At 52.7% G+C, this 13,458-nt stretch overlaps 1 protein-coding gene across 11 annotated transcripts in view; it reads right to left on the bottom strand.

The window, feature by feature from the left end:
* The window catches only part of CRTC1 (CREB regulated transcription coactivator 1), a 68,624-nt gene that overhangs the window by 23,608 nt on the left and 31,558 nt on the right, over positions 1-13,458 (bottom strand). For 8 of the 11 annotated variants that reach the window (XM_084883220.1, XM_084883226.1, XM_084883227.1 and 5 more), the window contains exons 2-6: positions 7,477-7,593; positions 6,272-6,319; positions 4,665-4,802; positions 3,678-3,739; positions 1,647-1,741 (exon numbers count right to left, since the gene is read on the bottom strand). In XM_084883220.1, the coding sequence (XP_084739346.1) occupies positions 1,647-1,741; positions 3,678-3,739; positions 4,665-4,802; positions 6,272-6,319; positions 7,477-7,593 (460 nt within the window). The remainder of the gene's footprint in view (positions 1-1,646; positions 1,742-3,677; positions 3,740-4,664; positions 4,803-6,271; positions 6,320-7,476; positions 7,594-13,458) is intronic. The other 3 variants (XM_084883225.1, XM_084883221.1, XM_084883222.1) reach the window with 1 other exon arrangement.

Genomic DNA, 13,458 nt, shown 5'->3' with positions numbered 1-13,458 from the left:
GAGGGAAAGGGGGGAAGAGAGGAGGAGGGAAGGGAAGTTCTGAGAGACTGGATGGGCCTCATTTGAAGCCATGAAACCAGTCACACCTGAAGGCCCCTTTCCTTGGACCTTTTGGTAACAGTGAGACTAAACATTTTCTTGATGAGACCCGATTTCTTCATGCCTGTTGGAGGTTCAGGCCTGCATTTGTGTTAAATCAGCTGGCATGAGTGGTCAAATCTGAATGAGGTTTTACTTCAGGGAGGATGAAGCTCCCTCAATGTGTTGAACAGAGTCAGATGGGTCAATCCCGCCTTCCTGAAACCTGGAGGGGCCAGGCTGGGGCTGAGAGAGCCCTGACTCCCTCACTGTCTGGCCCCCTCCTGGAGGAATGAGGACAGGTAACCTGTCTCACTTCTCCACACCCCAAGGCCAACTGGACTGTGAGGCGCCAGGGGTTCCAGGCTTACAGCTCTCTTCCAGTCACAGACCCCTACCTACTCCCAAAGCCCACATTTCTTAGGAGACCCACCATGGAGATGCCACCCCAGAATTGCCTCCCAGTACAGGAAACAGGAGGGAAACTTCAGGCGCTGTGTCCGCATCACCTCTGAACATACAGAACCCTGGCTTTTATTACGAAGACAATTCCTTCTGCAATCTCACCTTCACTACCTGGCGAGCTAGGGTCCCAGGAAGATGGAGTGCAAAGAGAGCCCCCGCAAGGGGTACAGTTCTGGTGGACAATCCTGTCAGTAGAATCTCCCTGGTGTTTACACACTTGCACAGTGAACTGCTAATAAAAAGCAATACGCATGTGGGCTTTAACTGTACATGATTAATTGTCTAGTTTCGGTGTCTTGGGGCAGATAGGCCCCTATGGGGTTTCCTGGGGCTGGCCTCATAGCATCGCATTTCCCTCTCTGGATGATGCTGCCCCAGTTTTTATGATGGCATGTGCCCTCCTGGGAAGTCCCAGTGATGCTGCCCATGCCTGGCTCCGAGGAGAGGTTGGGAGCCGGGCACAGATCTGCCCAGCTGCAGCTCTGAACATGGCCCAGTGGAAGAGGAGCCTCTGGGCAAGAGCGGGAAAGAACCAGCCTTTTCCCCACCCACCAAGGCCTGGATGGGCCTAGGGTATGGACCATGAGGGTTCTGAGCAGCACAGCCAGGATATGGCCCAGTGTAAAGCCTCTGGTCAAGCTCTACCTGAAACTGAACATCTAGCTGTGGCTGCTTAGTCATGAGCTGACAACTGCCCCTTTTGCTTGAGCTTGCTGTCCCCATTTGGAAAAAACACACAAGGTTCCCAGACTGCATGGCCATGCTGAATCCATGAACAGAAGGCAATGGGTGTTTACAGGCACTGTGCTCTCTGCACAGAAACCTCCTACACACTCTTCAAAATCCAACTCAAATAGTACCATCTCTGAAGTTTCCCTGAGTGCCTCATTCCTCAGCACCAACTGACTTTTCTTTTTCTTTTTTTTTAATCAATCTTTATTGTTCATATTATTTCAAAGGTTCCTCATTTCTTCCCCCCTCCCCCATACCAACTGACTTTTCTTCGAAGATCTGACCACCCATGAGCTGTGACCTCTGGGTGCACAGGGACTACCATTGGACTTGCCTGACCTGAGGAAAGATGCCCATGTTCTGGCCCATACCTCTTTTCTGGTGTGCGTCCTGGGACCCACCGGCAAAGGGCTCTGGCTGGATGGGTGTCATTGTGCTCTGATGCAGGGCAGAGTCAGAATTGGTCCTGGGAGAGGAGAGAGACAGTGAGCATGGGCCCTTACGGATGATGAAGGAGGACAGCCCTGGCTCCACTTGTCCAGGACACACCAGATGGGACAGAGTGGGGGCTATTGTACCTGAGCATTATTCTTAAAAGAACCATAGGAGTGACTGTAACCATGGTTTTTGTCTGCAAAGCCTGTTTGCGAAAGAGATATCCCTCTGTCCTAACCTGCCTGTCTGTCCCCAGCCCCTCCCATCTCCCCATCCCCTGTGCACTTCTCTGCTTTAGAGAAAGGACAGAGCCTTCTTGCTGAAACCTTTTGGAGAGGGGGCCCAATGGACCCACAGTGGCCAAGCCTTGTGAGTATAAGTTCCTAGCCCATCACCTAATGGGAAACAGGGTGCTAGCCTCCCGCACCCCATCCCCGACCCCCACCCCGTATTCTTACCTCTCTATGCTCAAACACTATGACAAACACCAATGGGCAACCCCACCCTCTGGGACTCTCAGTTACAAACCAGGTGTGATGGGCAGAAAGCGGAGGCAGTGACGTAAGGTTCAGAGAAGGCCCCAGAAAGAATGCAGCCCCTGGGTGGGAGGGGGAGGGAATGGCATGTGTGTGTGTAGGTGGGGGTCTTGTTCCAATCAGCCCAAATGCTGCCAAGAGCTCCATCTTCCACACCAGGGTCAGGGGCAATCTGCCCCCAGCTACAGGTGCCTGGAGGGAAGGCTTTCAGAACAGCCCTCAGCTGCCCAGGACACTATGGGTGCCCAAGGGTAGCTGGATGGACATGCAAAGGTCCATCAGCACAGCTAGCAATTCAGGGATGAGAATAAGAGCTGCATGCACCCAATGGGGATGACCCAGACACTGAGACACTGAGAGTGACATGGAAGAAACTTAGTTAAGGGAGAAGAGCAGGTTACAAAGGGTCAGCCAGTCTCTGATCCCAGGGCCAGCCTCCCGCACCCCATCCCCGACCCCCACCCCGTATTCTTACCTCTCTATGCTCATTTTCCTTATATCTACAATGGGGATGATAACAACACCTATTCCACAATGCTCTGTGTGTTTTATATCAGTCACTGTATTGATGGTTAAATAGGGCCTGATATATGATAAGTACTTGGTGGGAATTTAATTATGCTATTGAGTTAAATATATTACATATGTATGATACACATATATATTTTAAGTTTCCTTACTTTTAGTCTTTTTTTTAAACTGAAATTGCATATACACATACACATTTTCTCTGTGTGGTAAAGTATGGGTAACAAACTTTACCATTTTAACCATTTTTTTTTCATAGTTTAAATTTTTTTAAATTTATTGATATTCAGGCAGAGGGGAGAAGAAAACATCAATTTGTTGTTCTACCCATCCATGCATTCACTGGTTGATTCTTGTATATACTCTGACTGGGGATCGAACCTGCAACCTTGGCATATTGAGACAATGCTCTCACTAACTGCACTACCCAGCCAGGGCCTTAACCATTTTAAGTGTATACTTCTGTGGTATTAAAAGGATTCACATTGGGTGCAGCCATCACCTGTATTATTATAGGTATTTATACTTATTAGTATTTTAGGCCTTTCTAGATAAATGACATTATCGGTGTTTTTTCCTCCTTTGGGTGCATTTATTTATTTTCCTAATTTTCTAGCAATAAATGTATAATACTTTTTATAAGCACATTTTCATGAATGTTTAGCAATATAGGAAACCACAACATTAAATGGGGGAGGGGGAAACAAACTACAACACTGAATATCCACTATAATCTCAGCTTTGGTTAAAAAAGAAAAATAGAGCTGATTTCTAAAAACTCCTAGATGCTTCTTAGTTTTGTCATTTTAACGTGACTACATATTGATTTTCCAAACACAACCAGGATGAAAATCTGGTTTTGTTTTCAACAAGAGGGCTAGGGGCTGGCTCTGGGTCACTGACCTTCTCCAGCTGGTGTCCGAGGGTGGCGAGAGGTACACAGTACCATAGGGGCAGCTGTCCGCTTGAGTGTGAGTTAAGGGGTCAGTGCTGTTGACTCAAGCCCCACCCTAGCCCCAAAAACCTGGTGGCCAGGCTACTGGGAACCTGCAAACAGCTGGGCCTGCAGGGCGGGAAGGGGGGGGCCCTTTCCTTCCTGGCTGCGAGTGGCCCCAGGGGTGGCCCCATTCACCTAGCACTCAGCACTCACCCCCTGCGAGCACACGTGCGGGCTACACCCCTTCCAAGAGGGGCCTCAGCTGTGAAACTGGGGCCCATGGGGACGGCAGGGAGTCTAGTTCAGATGACCCAGGTCACGACTCTTAATTCTGGGCTGATGGGCGGATCCCGGGGCCTGAGGGCTCTGTCTGGGGCCCAGCTGGTCGGGCTCCCCCAGCCACGGAAATGAGAACCAGCAAAGAACAGACTTCTCTGTTCTAGGAAGCAGGGGGGCCCAGAGCAGCACTCAGACTCTGGGGGGTGGGGCTGGCTGGCTGAGCACCAAGGGGTGGCCAAGGTCGGGCTGGGGGAGGGGGGTGTGGGGGGAAACTTCTGAAGCTCGCTCTGCCTGGCTAAGGTACAGGCAGGAATTTTGTGTTTTGAGAGGGGTACACCAACATGGCCTTAATGTGTAGTCACTCTGCACACAGCCTTCCTGGGCCCCACTGCCCAGCTGGGCATCCAAGTGCAATGTGATTCAACATCACCTCCCTCAATTCTCACCTCAGGCTGCATGCTCCAGCGGCCACTGCTGCATCCTTGTTCCCTGTGTCCCCCAGTCCCCACCTAGTCAAAGGTTCTTCAGTTTGCCTCACTGCCTCCTCTGGGAAGTCCATTGGCGGCCCCAATGCATCCCCAGAGCTGGTAGCTCCATTAGTTAGACGAACTCAGGGCCCTGCAGTCACCAACAGGGCCCTGCCCCCCTGCCCAAGTCCTCTGGGAAAAGGATATCTGCCGTCCATGTTTGTCCACTGACAGAGGCCGGCGGTGTGGGGAGCCGAGCCGGCCGCGCTCCCGGTATACTCTGTCCACCAGCCCATGGTGCCGGGTAGTCCGGCTGGTGTCCAGGCCTGAGGACTGGAAGGGTGTCTGGGGGAGGGGAGAGGGAGAGAAGGAGATGGAAAAAAAAAAAAAATGAGAGAAACCCAAAACGGTTATCAGCTATAGCCTGTCCCCAGGATCTGAACTCAAGGCCTCCCACTCCTGAGACAACCTTGGCCACCATGAGGCAACCCAGAGTGATTTCCTTCTTTGACCAGCTCCTGGCCTCCTAGCACTATGGGGTTGGGGGCAAGTTGAGGACCCTGGGCACAGAGATGGCAGGCGTGCAGTGCGGCAGGCATGCACAGGCCAGGCAGAATGACACAAGCTCGGGGCCAGTGCTGGCCAGGGTGCCAGGGGTGCAGATGGCCTGAGCAGTCCCGAACCCCCAACCCCCACCCTCAGCCTCACCAGGTGCAGACAGGCCTCCGCCTTCTCTCTCGGGCCTGGCTGGCCTCTTTTTCCCACCTACGTCATCCCTGGAGGGGCTGCCAAGAGACAGCCCAAGGCTCCAGCCAAGGATGTCAAGGGCCCCCTGGCCAAGTGCTGGCTCCCTGGAGGCTCCTTGTTGAGCCTGGGGTCAGCCTCAACTAAGATGCAGCCCCCAGTGCTCTTCACCACATCCTGGCAACACCATGAGCCGAGCGAGTGCAGGCACTTTTTGGGGCCCTAGCCCTCGGCTTGGCAGAATAGGGCTTCTTCCAGCACCTGGGGCTGACATGAGGTCCCCAGCCAGGCTCTACTCCCTCTCCCAGCTCCATGCCCCTGGAGCCCCCAGGAGCCTGCTCTCTGCCATTCCTAGCACCGTGGGGCTTCTTGCCATCTGACTGTGGTAAGACAGGCAACTTTAGCCAGCTCTGGACACAGCCTGCCCCCCTCCCCAGCCATCTGGTCCTTGGGTCTTCCTTTCTTATCTGGGAAGTAGGGCAAAAAGTGGCTAAAATCCTGCTCTTCCCCATGTATCCAAACACCTCACTTGGCATTCAGGTCTGACTGCTCTCCAGTGTCCAGGACCCCTGTCTCTCTCTGACCCAGCAAAGACCTGCCAGCTTGGAAGAAGGCAGGCACCCATTGTAGTACTGGGTACTACTGGCCACAACTTGGGCCCAGCTGCAGAGGGAGGGAATCCCACCCTCCAGCAGGGACACCAGAGGGCAGAGGCCATTCATCTCCTCTCAGAGATGCTTGGGGAGCAAGGTGGCTGAAGCAAAGCCAGAGGCAGAGAGAAGCTTGGCTTGGCCACAGCCCAGCTCACCAGGCCGAGTCTAGAATCTGTGCACACCTGTGTGCATGTGTCATGGGAACAAACATGCAGCGTTGGTGCACATGCTTGAATTCTTGGATGGGATCTCTCCATGTGACCACATGAATTTCCCCAGACATGGGGTGGGGGTTGGGGGTAAGGAGAGGGGTGCAGAGCAAATCAGTTTCCATTTGTCAGACAGGTCACCTCCCACCAGGCCAGAAGGGCAGCCACACTGGGGACACCAATAGCCTCAGCCCAGGGGCTCATTTACCAGAAAGACAGGAGCCGCTGCCAAGGCATCCCCCAGAAATCCGCTGGGCTAGAATGCAAAGAACCAGACTCTGAGATGCTCCAGCCTCACCCTCAGTCCTGGGACCCAGCAGGCCCTGCAACCTTAGCCCTGGGGCCACGGTGATGCAGACAGGGCCAGCTTGGGTGCCCAGAAAGATGTTCCCCTCCGGGGAGGCGGGACAGGAAGATAGAGGAAAGGGGAGAGCCAGGGAGGAGGAAGTACCCTGACAAAGAGGTCAGGTTTTGGTCAGCTGGACAGCCCTATGCATCTGTTCTCATGAGGCTGTTCAAAGAGGCCCTACCCCAGGAGCCCAGAGGTGAGCAGGGCAGACCCAGAGCCAGTCTGGGGGATCCTGGCCAGTGGCCTGCTGCATCCTGGCAGCATATCATGGGAGGAGCAGGAGTTGGTGGATACTCAGGTGGGAACTGAGCTCCCTGAGGACCTGGCCTATCAGCATGTGGACAGATGTGACTGTTTCTGGGGCCCTGTCTCAGCAATGGGACAAAAGTGTGACAGTCCATGGACCTGTCCGTGCAGAGCAGACAGCATGCTGGAGTGGCCTGGCTCTCAGCCCTGGCTCCCTGGCCCACCTTGCTTCCACTTCCACCTGTAGAACAGGGTCAGGCATAGCCCCAGAGAAGAGGCTGGCACTACGCCCAGGTGGTGAGTTTTATCTCTCACTATTTATGATAAGAATGTGTATGGCGGCCTTGTGGCCTGCGGGAGCCATGCTGTATAGGTCTCTGCCAAGAAACATTTGCAGACAAGTGGGGTCAGGTCTCAGGGCCTCCTTCTGAGAACCTCTGGGCTTGAGGATTAGTGAGGCTGATGGAGCCAAGCCCCAGAGGCCCTAAGCGGTTCCCGCTGCTGCACAGACGGCCAACAGGTGTAGTGGCTGCCGAAACGCTCGCAGCCAGACTGAGGCCTTGCTGCAGGGTCTGCTGATGCTGACAGGGGACTGGCTAGGGGGGATCTGTGCAAGGCCTGGCCAGGCCATCCCAGGGACAGAAAAGGAGAAGGAGGGTGTGGGGTGGGAGGGCTGCAGCAATAGTGTGCTGACCCTGACTGTCCAAAGCAGCCATCACACATACAAACTTGCCCCGAGTGGATGTGCCCCAGGAGGGAGGCCAGGGCAAGCTCCCCTAGGAAGGCAGTGTGGGAAGAGGGCGTGGGGGATTGCTCACCTGGAATGGTAAGTCCACAGTGCCGCTCCCAATCTGGTTCACGTTGGGCAGGGACCCGCCGTAGTACTGGCCACGGCTTGGGCCCAGCTGCAGGTACTGGGACTTTTGGAGCTGGAGCTGTGAGAGAAACCGGCAGCTGCAGTGAGGGCTGGGGGGAAGGGGGGCATCCTCAGCACACCTTGCCTGGAAAGGACCCATGTGGTGGGGTCAGTAGCACCAATCACAGAGGGTGTAGAACCCCATGACTCAGATTCTCAAAGAAGCCAAGTGTCTCTCCACCCAAAAAGGCAGAATCAAAAACCCAAGGTGCCACAAGAGGTCCTCCCCAGGACTCTGTGAACCTCGGGGAGCTTTCTTTGCTGGCTGACACGGCAGGTTTGTGACTGAGGGAGAGTATAGAGCAGGCCTGGAGCCTACAGCCCCAGAAAGCGGCTTCTCACCCACCCGGGGGAGCCATTTCTCATCGTGGCCAAAGGCTGTGTTACTGGGCACAGGCCAGAGGCTGCAAAACGATGCCTGGACAGACACAAGAGAAATCTTCTTTCCAATGGCCTGAAACAGAGGGGTCAGCTCAGAAGTGTAACATTGACTTTCAAAGTGCAGGATGTGGATCCTCCGGCAGCACACAAGACTAGCAGATCTGCCTGAGTTCAAGGGTCCTGCTCAAAGCCCCAGGCTCATTCTGCCAGTCGCTCTCCCTCACCAGGACTGGGCCCAGTGGTTGGCTCTCATCTGGGCTGGCGGAATTCCTGCAGTCCTCTGCCCATCACTCAATTGGGGACTTCTCCCACTTCAGAACCAGAAGCCCGAGGTTCCCTGACCAGCAACGGCTGCCTCGGACCTGGCTAGGCAATCGCTTCTTCTCTCTCAAGCAGCTGATTTCACTTTTGGGGAACAAGAGCAGATGCCCTGGCCCAGGCAGCACCGCCTGCAGCCCATTACACTGCTGTGGGAGACGGGTATCATGAACAAGGGGTGGCTGGCTGGGTATGCAGGAAGGGGTGGTGCCGCTCTCCCAGCTGGGGCTGTTGCTAGGGTCAACTCTGTGTACACAATAAGGCCACTTGTGGTCCCTCACCAATAGCTTCGAGTGGCCTCCACCAGCTGGCCACCCACACAACTCGCTTCCCAACTAGTGCCCAGCTTCCTGGGGGGGAGGGGGCCGGCCTTAGACACTGGAGGGAAAGTGAAGCCTGGAAACTGGCCACCCACTCAGCGGAGCACCTAACTCAGGTAAACAGCTGTTTCCTGCAGGCTGTGTGGAGCCGGGAGAGAGGCTGACCTTGCTCTGTTCCTACCCAGGTGGTTTTCAAGAGTCTGTGGGGCCCAGCGCAGGGTCTGCCTCTGACATGAATACCTCACTGTGTCCCTCCCACATTTATGAGGAATAACAGAGGCTAGGGCCCCACTCCTGCCTTGGCACAAGTAACCGCAGGCCTGAGACACACCCCATTCCCTCCCTGTGTTTGAGCCCTGCTTCCACCTCTTAAGAACCGCCTCTGGGGCCACAGCCCCTTCTGGCCCTCAGTTACCCCCACCAGTTTCCTTATCTCAGCCCTGGGCCCCTTTGTTCCCCTTACCCTCTCAGCACATGCAAAATATCCTTCTCATCTGTCCCTGCCCAACACCCACTCCTCTGTAGAGAGCCCTGTGTAAATGGTGACTTCTCCAGTCCCAACTTGCTGAGAGGAGCCCTACAGGGGTGGGGTCACCCAGCAAAGTGTATATCCCCAGCTTCTGTCAGGGCCCACATCCGTGCTGGTCACAACTCCCCAGAACAGGTAGAGCATCCATTGGCTGGGAAAAGTGGAGACCACAAGGGCAGGGAACAGGGAGGGGCCAGTGGCCCTGGCAGATGTGGTGTGATGGATGCAGCCACTTCTTTAGGGCACTCCCCAGGCCTCAGTCCCCCGACCCCTGCGCCAACAGGCTGCAGTGACACTTCCATCTGTCAGCCTCTCCCCGGCTTCACTCTCTAGACAAGCCAGCCTTGATCAGGCCCAAATGGTGGGCCTTCTAATGAGATTAAGGGGAGTCGGTGTACTGAAGGCTGAGCTCTGTCCTGCAAAGCCAGGTTGGGCCAGCGAGAAGACATGTGCTCTGGACAGGCCTGTTTGCCCCTCTCACCACAAAGGCTTCACAGTCTGGCCCTTTGCTTCCCCAGACTACCAGGCTCCGCAATTGCCATGGCTGCTGCTGTGGGGCCTTTGCACTGGTGCTACCTCCTCTATGAGGCTCTTCCCACTGAGCTAGCCCAGTGGTCGCGAGCCACATGCGGCTCGCAAGCCTTGGTTTGCTGCTCTGTCGACTAATTGGTTTGCTGACCACTGGGCTAGCCCAACACTGAGCACTTCAAACCCACGGGGTCACCTCCACAAAACTAACTGACTGAGGTCTATCTGTCTGTCTCATCCCAGCAGACTGTCGGCCCCATGCACAATGGCACAATGGAAGAGTTCAGCATACATGGGGAACAAGTGAAAATAAGATGACATGGTAAGGTGAAAATAAGGACAGGAACAAGAGTTGGACACACTCAGAGTCCCAGATAGGAACCATGTTGCTCCTGTGCCCAAGTGGGACCCTTACCCCCAACTTCCAGGAAACTGAGGCACAAGAAAGAACAGATGGCTGTTTGAGTGCAGAGGCAGCATGTGTCCCAGTTTGGAGCCCAATCTGAGAACCACCCATGAGAGGGAAGCAAAGAGCGCACACTGTCCCCTTGCCAGCTCAGGCACATGATGTTTCTGGGACCGAGCACTGACTGGGACCCAGGGGGATTTGCACATCCTGGCCAAGTCACCTTTGGGAGTGTCTCTGGGAGGGAAAGACCGGAGCCTCACCAGGTTCTCCAAGTGTTCCAGCAGCCATGGGGACACATGCAGAGAGCCCCACGAACCCCTAATAGGATTTAATTTTGAGTCTTATGGAGCCATGGTGGGTTTTCTGGGGTCACCATTTTTTGACAAGTGTATTCACCCAGTTTGTCTGGCTGCATCCCTTCCTTTCCAGGCTCAGCTTGGGCAGCAGGTAGTGACTTTCAGATGGTAGACAGCCCCTCCTGGGCTCCATTCCCCACACTGGGCCCTCCCCCCATACTGCTCAGTTGAGGTGACATGTGCATGGCTATGAATATCTCACTGAGGCTATGGAGGACAGCACCAAACACCCTGGGCCTACTTACTGATTGGAAACCTGGGTTCTGAGGGAGATGGCTATACCAGCAGCTGCCCCAAAAGGAAGGCTCAAGATAGCTTTTCTTTTTTCTTTTTTCACTAATTATCAACAGAGGATATGTTTCTATTGATTTTAGAAAGAGAGAGAAAGTGAGAGAGAAACATCAATGTAAAAGAAAAACATCGATCAGCTGCTTCCCTTATGTGCCCGACCGAGGATTGAACCTGAAACCTAGGTATGTGCCTTGACCAGGTATTGAACCCATAACCTTTTGTGTGCGTTTTTTTGTTTGTTTGTTTTTTTAAAATATATTTTATTGATTTTTTACAGAGAGGAAAGGAGAGAGATAGAGAGCTAGAAACGTCGATGAGAGAGAAACATCAACCAGCTGCCTCTTGCACACCTCCTACCGGGGATGTGCCTGCAACCAAGGTACATGCCCTTGACTGGAATCGAACCCGGGACCCTTCAGTCCGCAGACCGACGCTCTACCACTGAGCCAAACTGGCTTCGGCTGAACCCACAACCTTTTGGTATAGGGGATGATGCTTTAACCAACTGAGCAATCTGGCCAGGGCTTTTTGCTCTCTTTTTAAACATCTTTTTTTTTTTTTTTTTTAAATCAAAACAAAGTTCCCATAACATACAACAAACCATTTTAACATATACAATTCAATGACATCTAGTATATTCACAATGTTATGCAACCATCACCTCTTCCTAGTTACAGAACATTTCTGTCAACCCAAAGGGAAACCACCTCCCCATAAGCAGTCACTCCCCATCTCCCTCCCCCACAACAACCACTAAGCCACTCTCTGTCTCCATGGATTTGCCTGTTCTGCACTTTCATACAGATGGAATCACACATTGTGTAGCCTTTTGTTTCTGACTTCCTTCACTCAACACAATATTTCTAGGTTCATCTCCATGTTGTAGCATGTGTCAGTGCTTCACTCCTTTTCATGGCTAAATAAAGTTCCATTGTGTGGATGAACCACATTGTGTGTATCCTACATCTACCAAGGGACTCTTGGGCTGTTTCCACCTTTTGGCAATTGTGAATATGGTGCTCCTGTGGACCTAGGTATACAAGTATCTGTTTGAGTTCCTGTTCAAATCTCTAAGTATATATCCCTAGGAAAGGAATGGCCAGGTCATATGGTAACTCTGTAATTTATTTTTTGAGGAATAGCCATTCTGTTTTCCATAGTGGCTGTACCATTTTACGTTCCCACCAATACTTTTTAAGGGCTCCAACTTCTCCACACCCTTGCCTATACTTGTTGGTTTCTGTTGTTTTAACAGTAGCCATCCTGATGGATGTGACTTATCTCATTGTGGATTTGGCTTGCATTTTCCTGGTAACTAGTAATGCTGAGCACCTTTTCATGGCTTGTTGGTCATTTGCCTACCATCTTTGGAGAAATGTCTGTCAAGTCCTTTGCCCATTTTAAAACTGGGTTTGTCTTTTTTGGTGTTGAGTCATAATAGTTCTTTATATTTCTGAATATTAATCCCTTATCAACGATATGGTTTGCAAATATTTTCTCCCATTCTGTGAGTTCTTTTTATTTTCTTGATAGTCTCTCGATGCACTAAAGTTTTAAATGTTGATAGAATCCAATTAACTTATTTTTCTTTTGTTGCTTGTGCTTTTAGTGTCATATCCAAAAAGCTATCGCCAAACCCAAGGCTAGGAAGAGTTACACTTATGCTTCCTTCTAGATGTAGCTCCTTTATTTGCTCCACTTCGAGACTTTGAGTTAATTCTTATTAACGTCGTTGCTGCCCTGGTCCTACATCACAGCCTACCCTCATGCCAACCAAGCGCTCCATGGTGAGGAGCCCAGCCAAACCCTAGAAGAATGCCAGGGTCACTGGAGTTTTGGATCACACATCTGCTTAGTGAGTGCGGGAATAATGAATGAATGAGGGAATGAATGAAAGCATCACAGGCCTGTGGCCCAGCAAGGATTCCAGGCTGAGTCACCGCCCCCCCTCACCCTCCAAACTGAGTGAGATACTCCCCAGCTGCCTCCTTATTCGTTCCCAAAGTGTAAATACAGAACCAGATACACAAACACCGAGTGAGTCTCGGAATGCCTTTAATCAGGCTCTGTGGTTGCTGCCAAGTTCCTGGCCCCGGCTGAATCAGAGGGTCCACTGGGAGCACGCTTGTTTCCCTGTTGGTGCAGTTGTTGAGCACAGACCTTCCGGCTGGGATGTGTGAAGGGTCCCTCGGGGTCTGAGCTCAGCACAGCTGGATCATGTGGGCCTCTCTCCCAGAGAATGAGACCCCAGACCTGCCAGCCAGCTGGGAGCCCACCCTGAATGAGGCCTTGCTGCAGCCCTCAGCAGGGGAGACAGGGCTTACCCTCCATTTTACAAGCGAGGAAACTGAGATAGTGAGGGACAACAGGCCCTGAGGTTGCCCAGTGACAGGAGGGATCTCAGTCACAATCCAGGCTCTTTTCTTAACAAACCCAACTTCTCGCAAGGCCCTTCCTTCTGCCTCTAGGTCCTTGAACCCACTCCACCCTCTTCTAGAACTTTCCATGGAGTTCCTTCTCATCACCTGGATTTCAGCTCATACACCTCCTCAGGGTGTCTTTCCTGACCCATACTTCCAAAACAACCCTCTATCTTAGCCCAGACTGCTATAATAAGTACCAGAGACTAGGCAGCATAAACAACAGAAGCTTATTTTTCATGGTTCTAGAGGTTTGGGAGCAGGGTGGGGTTCTGGTGAGGGCCCGCTTACTGGGTTGCAGATGGCCACCTTCTCGCCACGTCCTCACATGG

This window comes from Pipistrellus hanaki, assembly GCF_964339955.1.
Source record: "Pipistrellus hanaki genome assembly, chromosome: 5".
NCBI lineage: Eukaryota > Metazoa > Chordata > Mammalia > Chiroptera > Vespertilionidae > Pipistrellus > Pipistrellus hanaki.
This window is presented reverse-complemented; position numbering and strand designations above follow the sequence as displayed.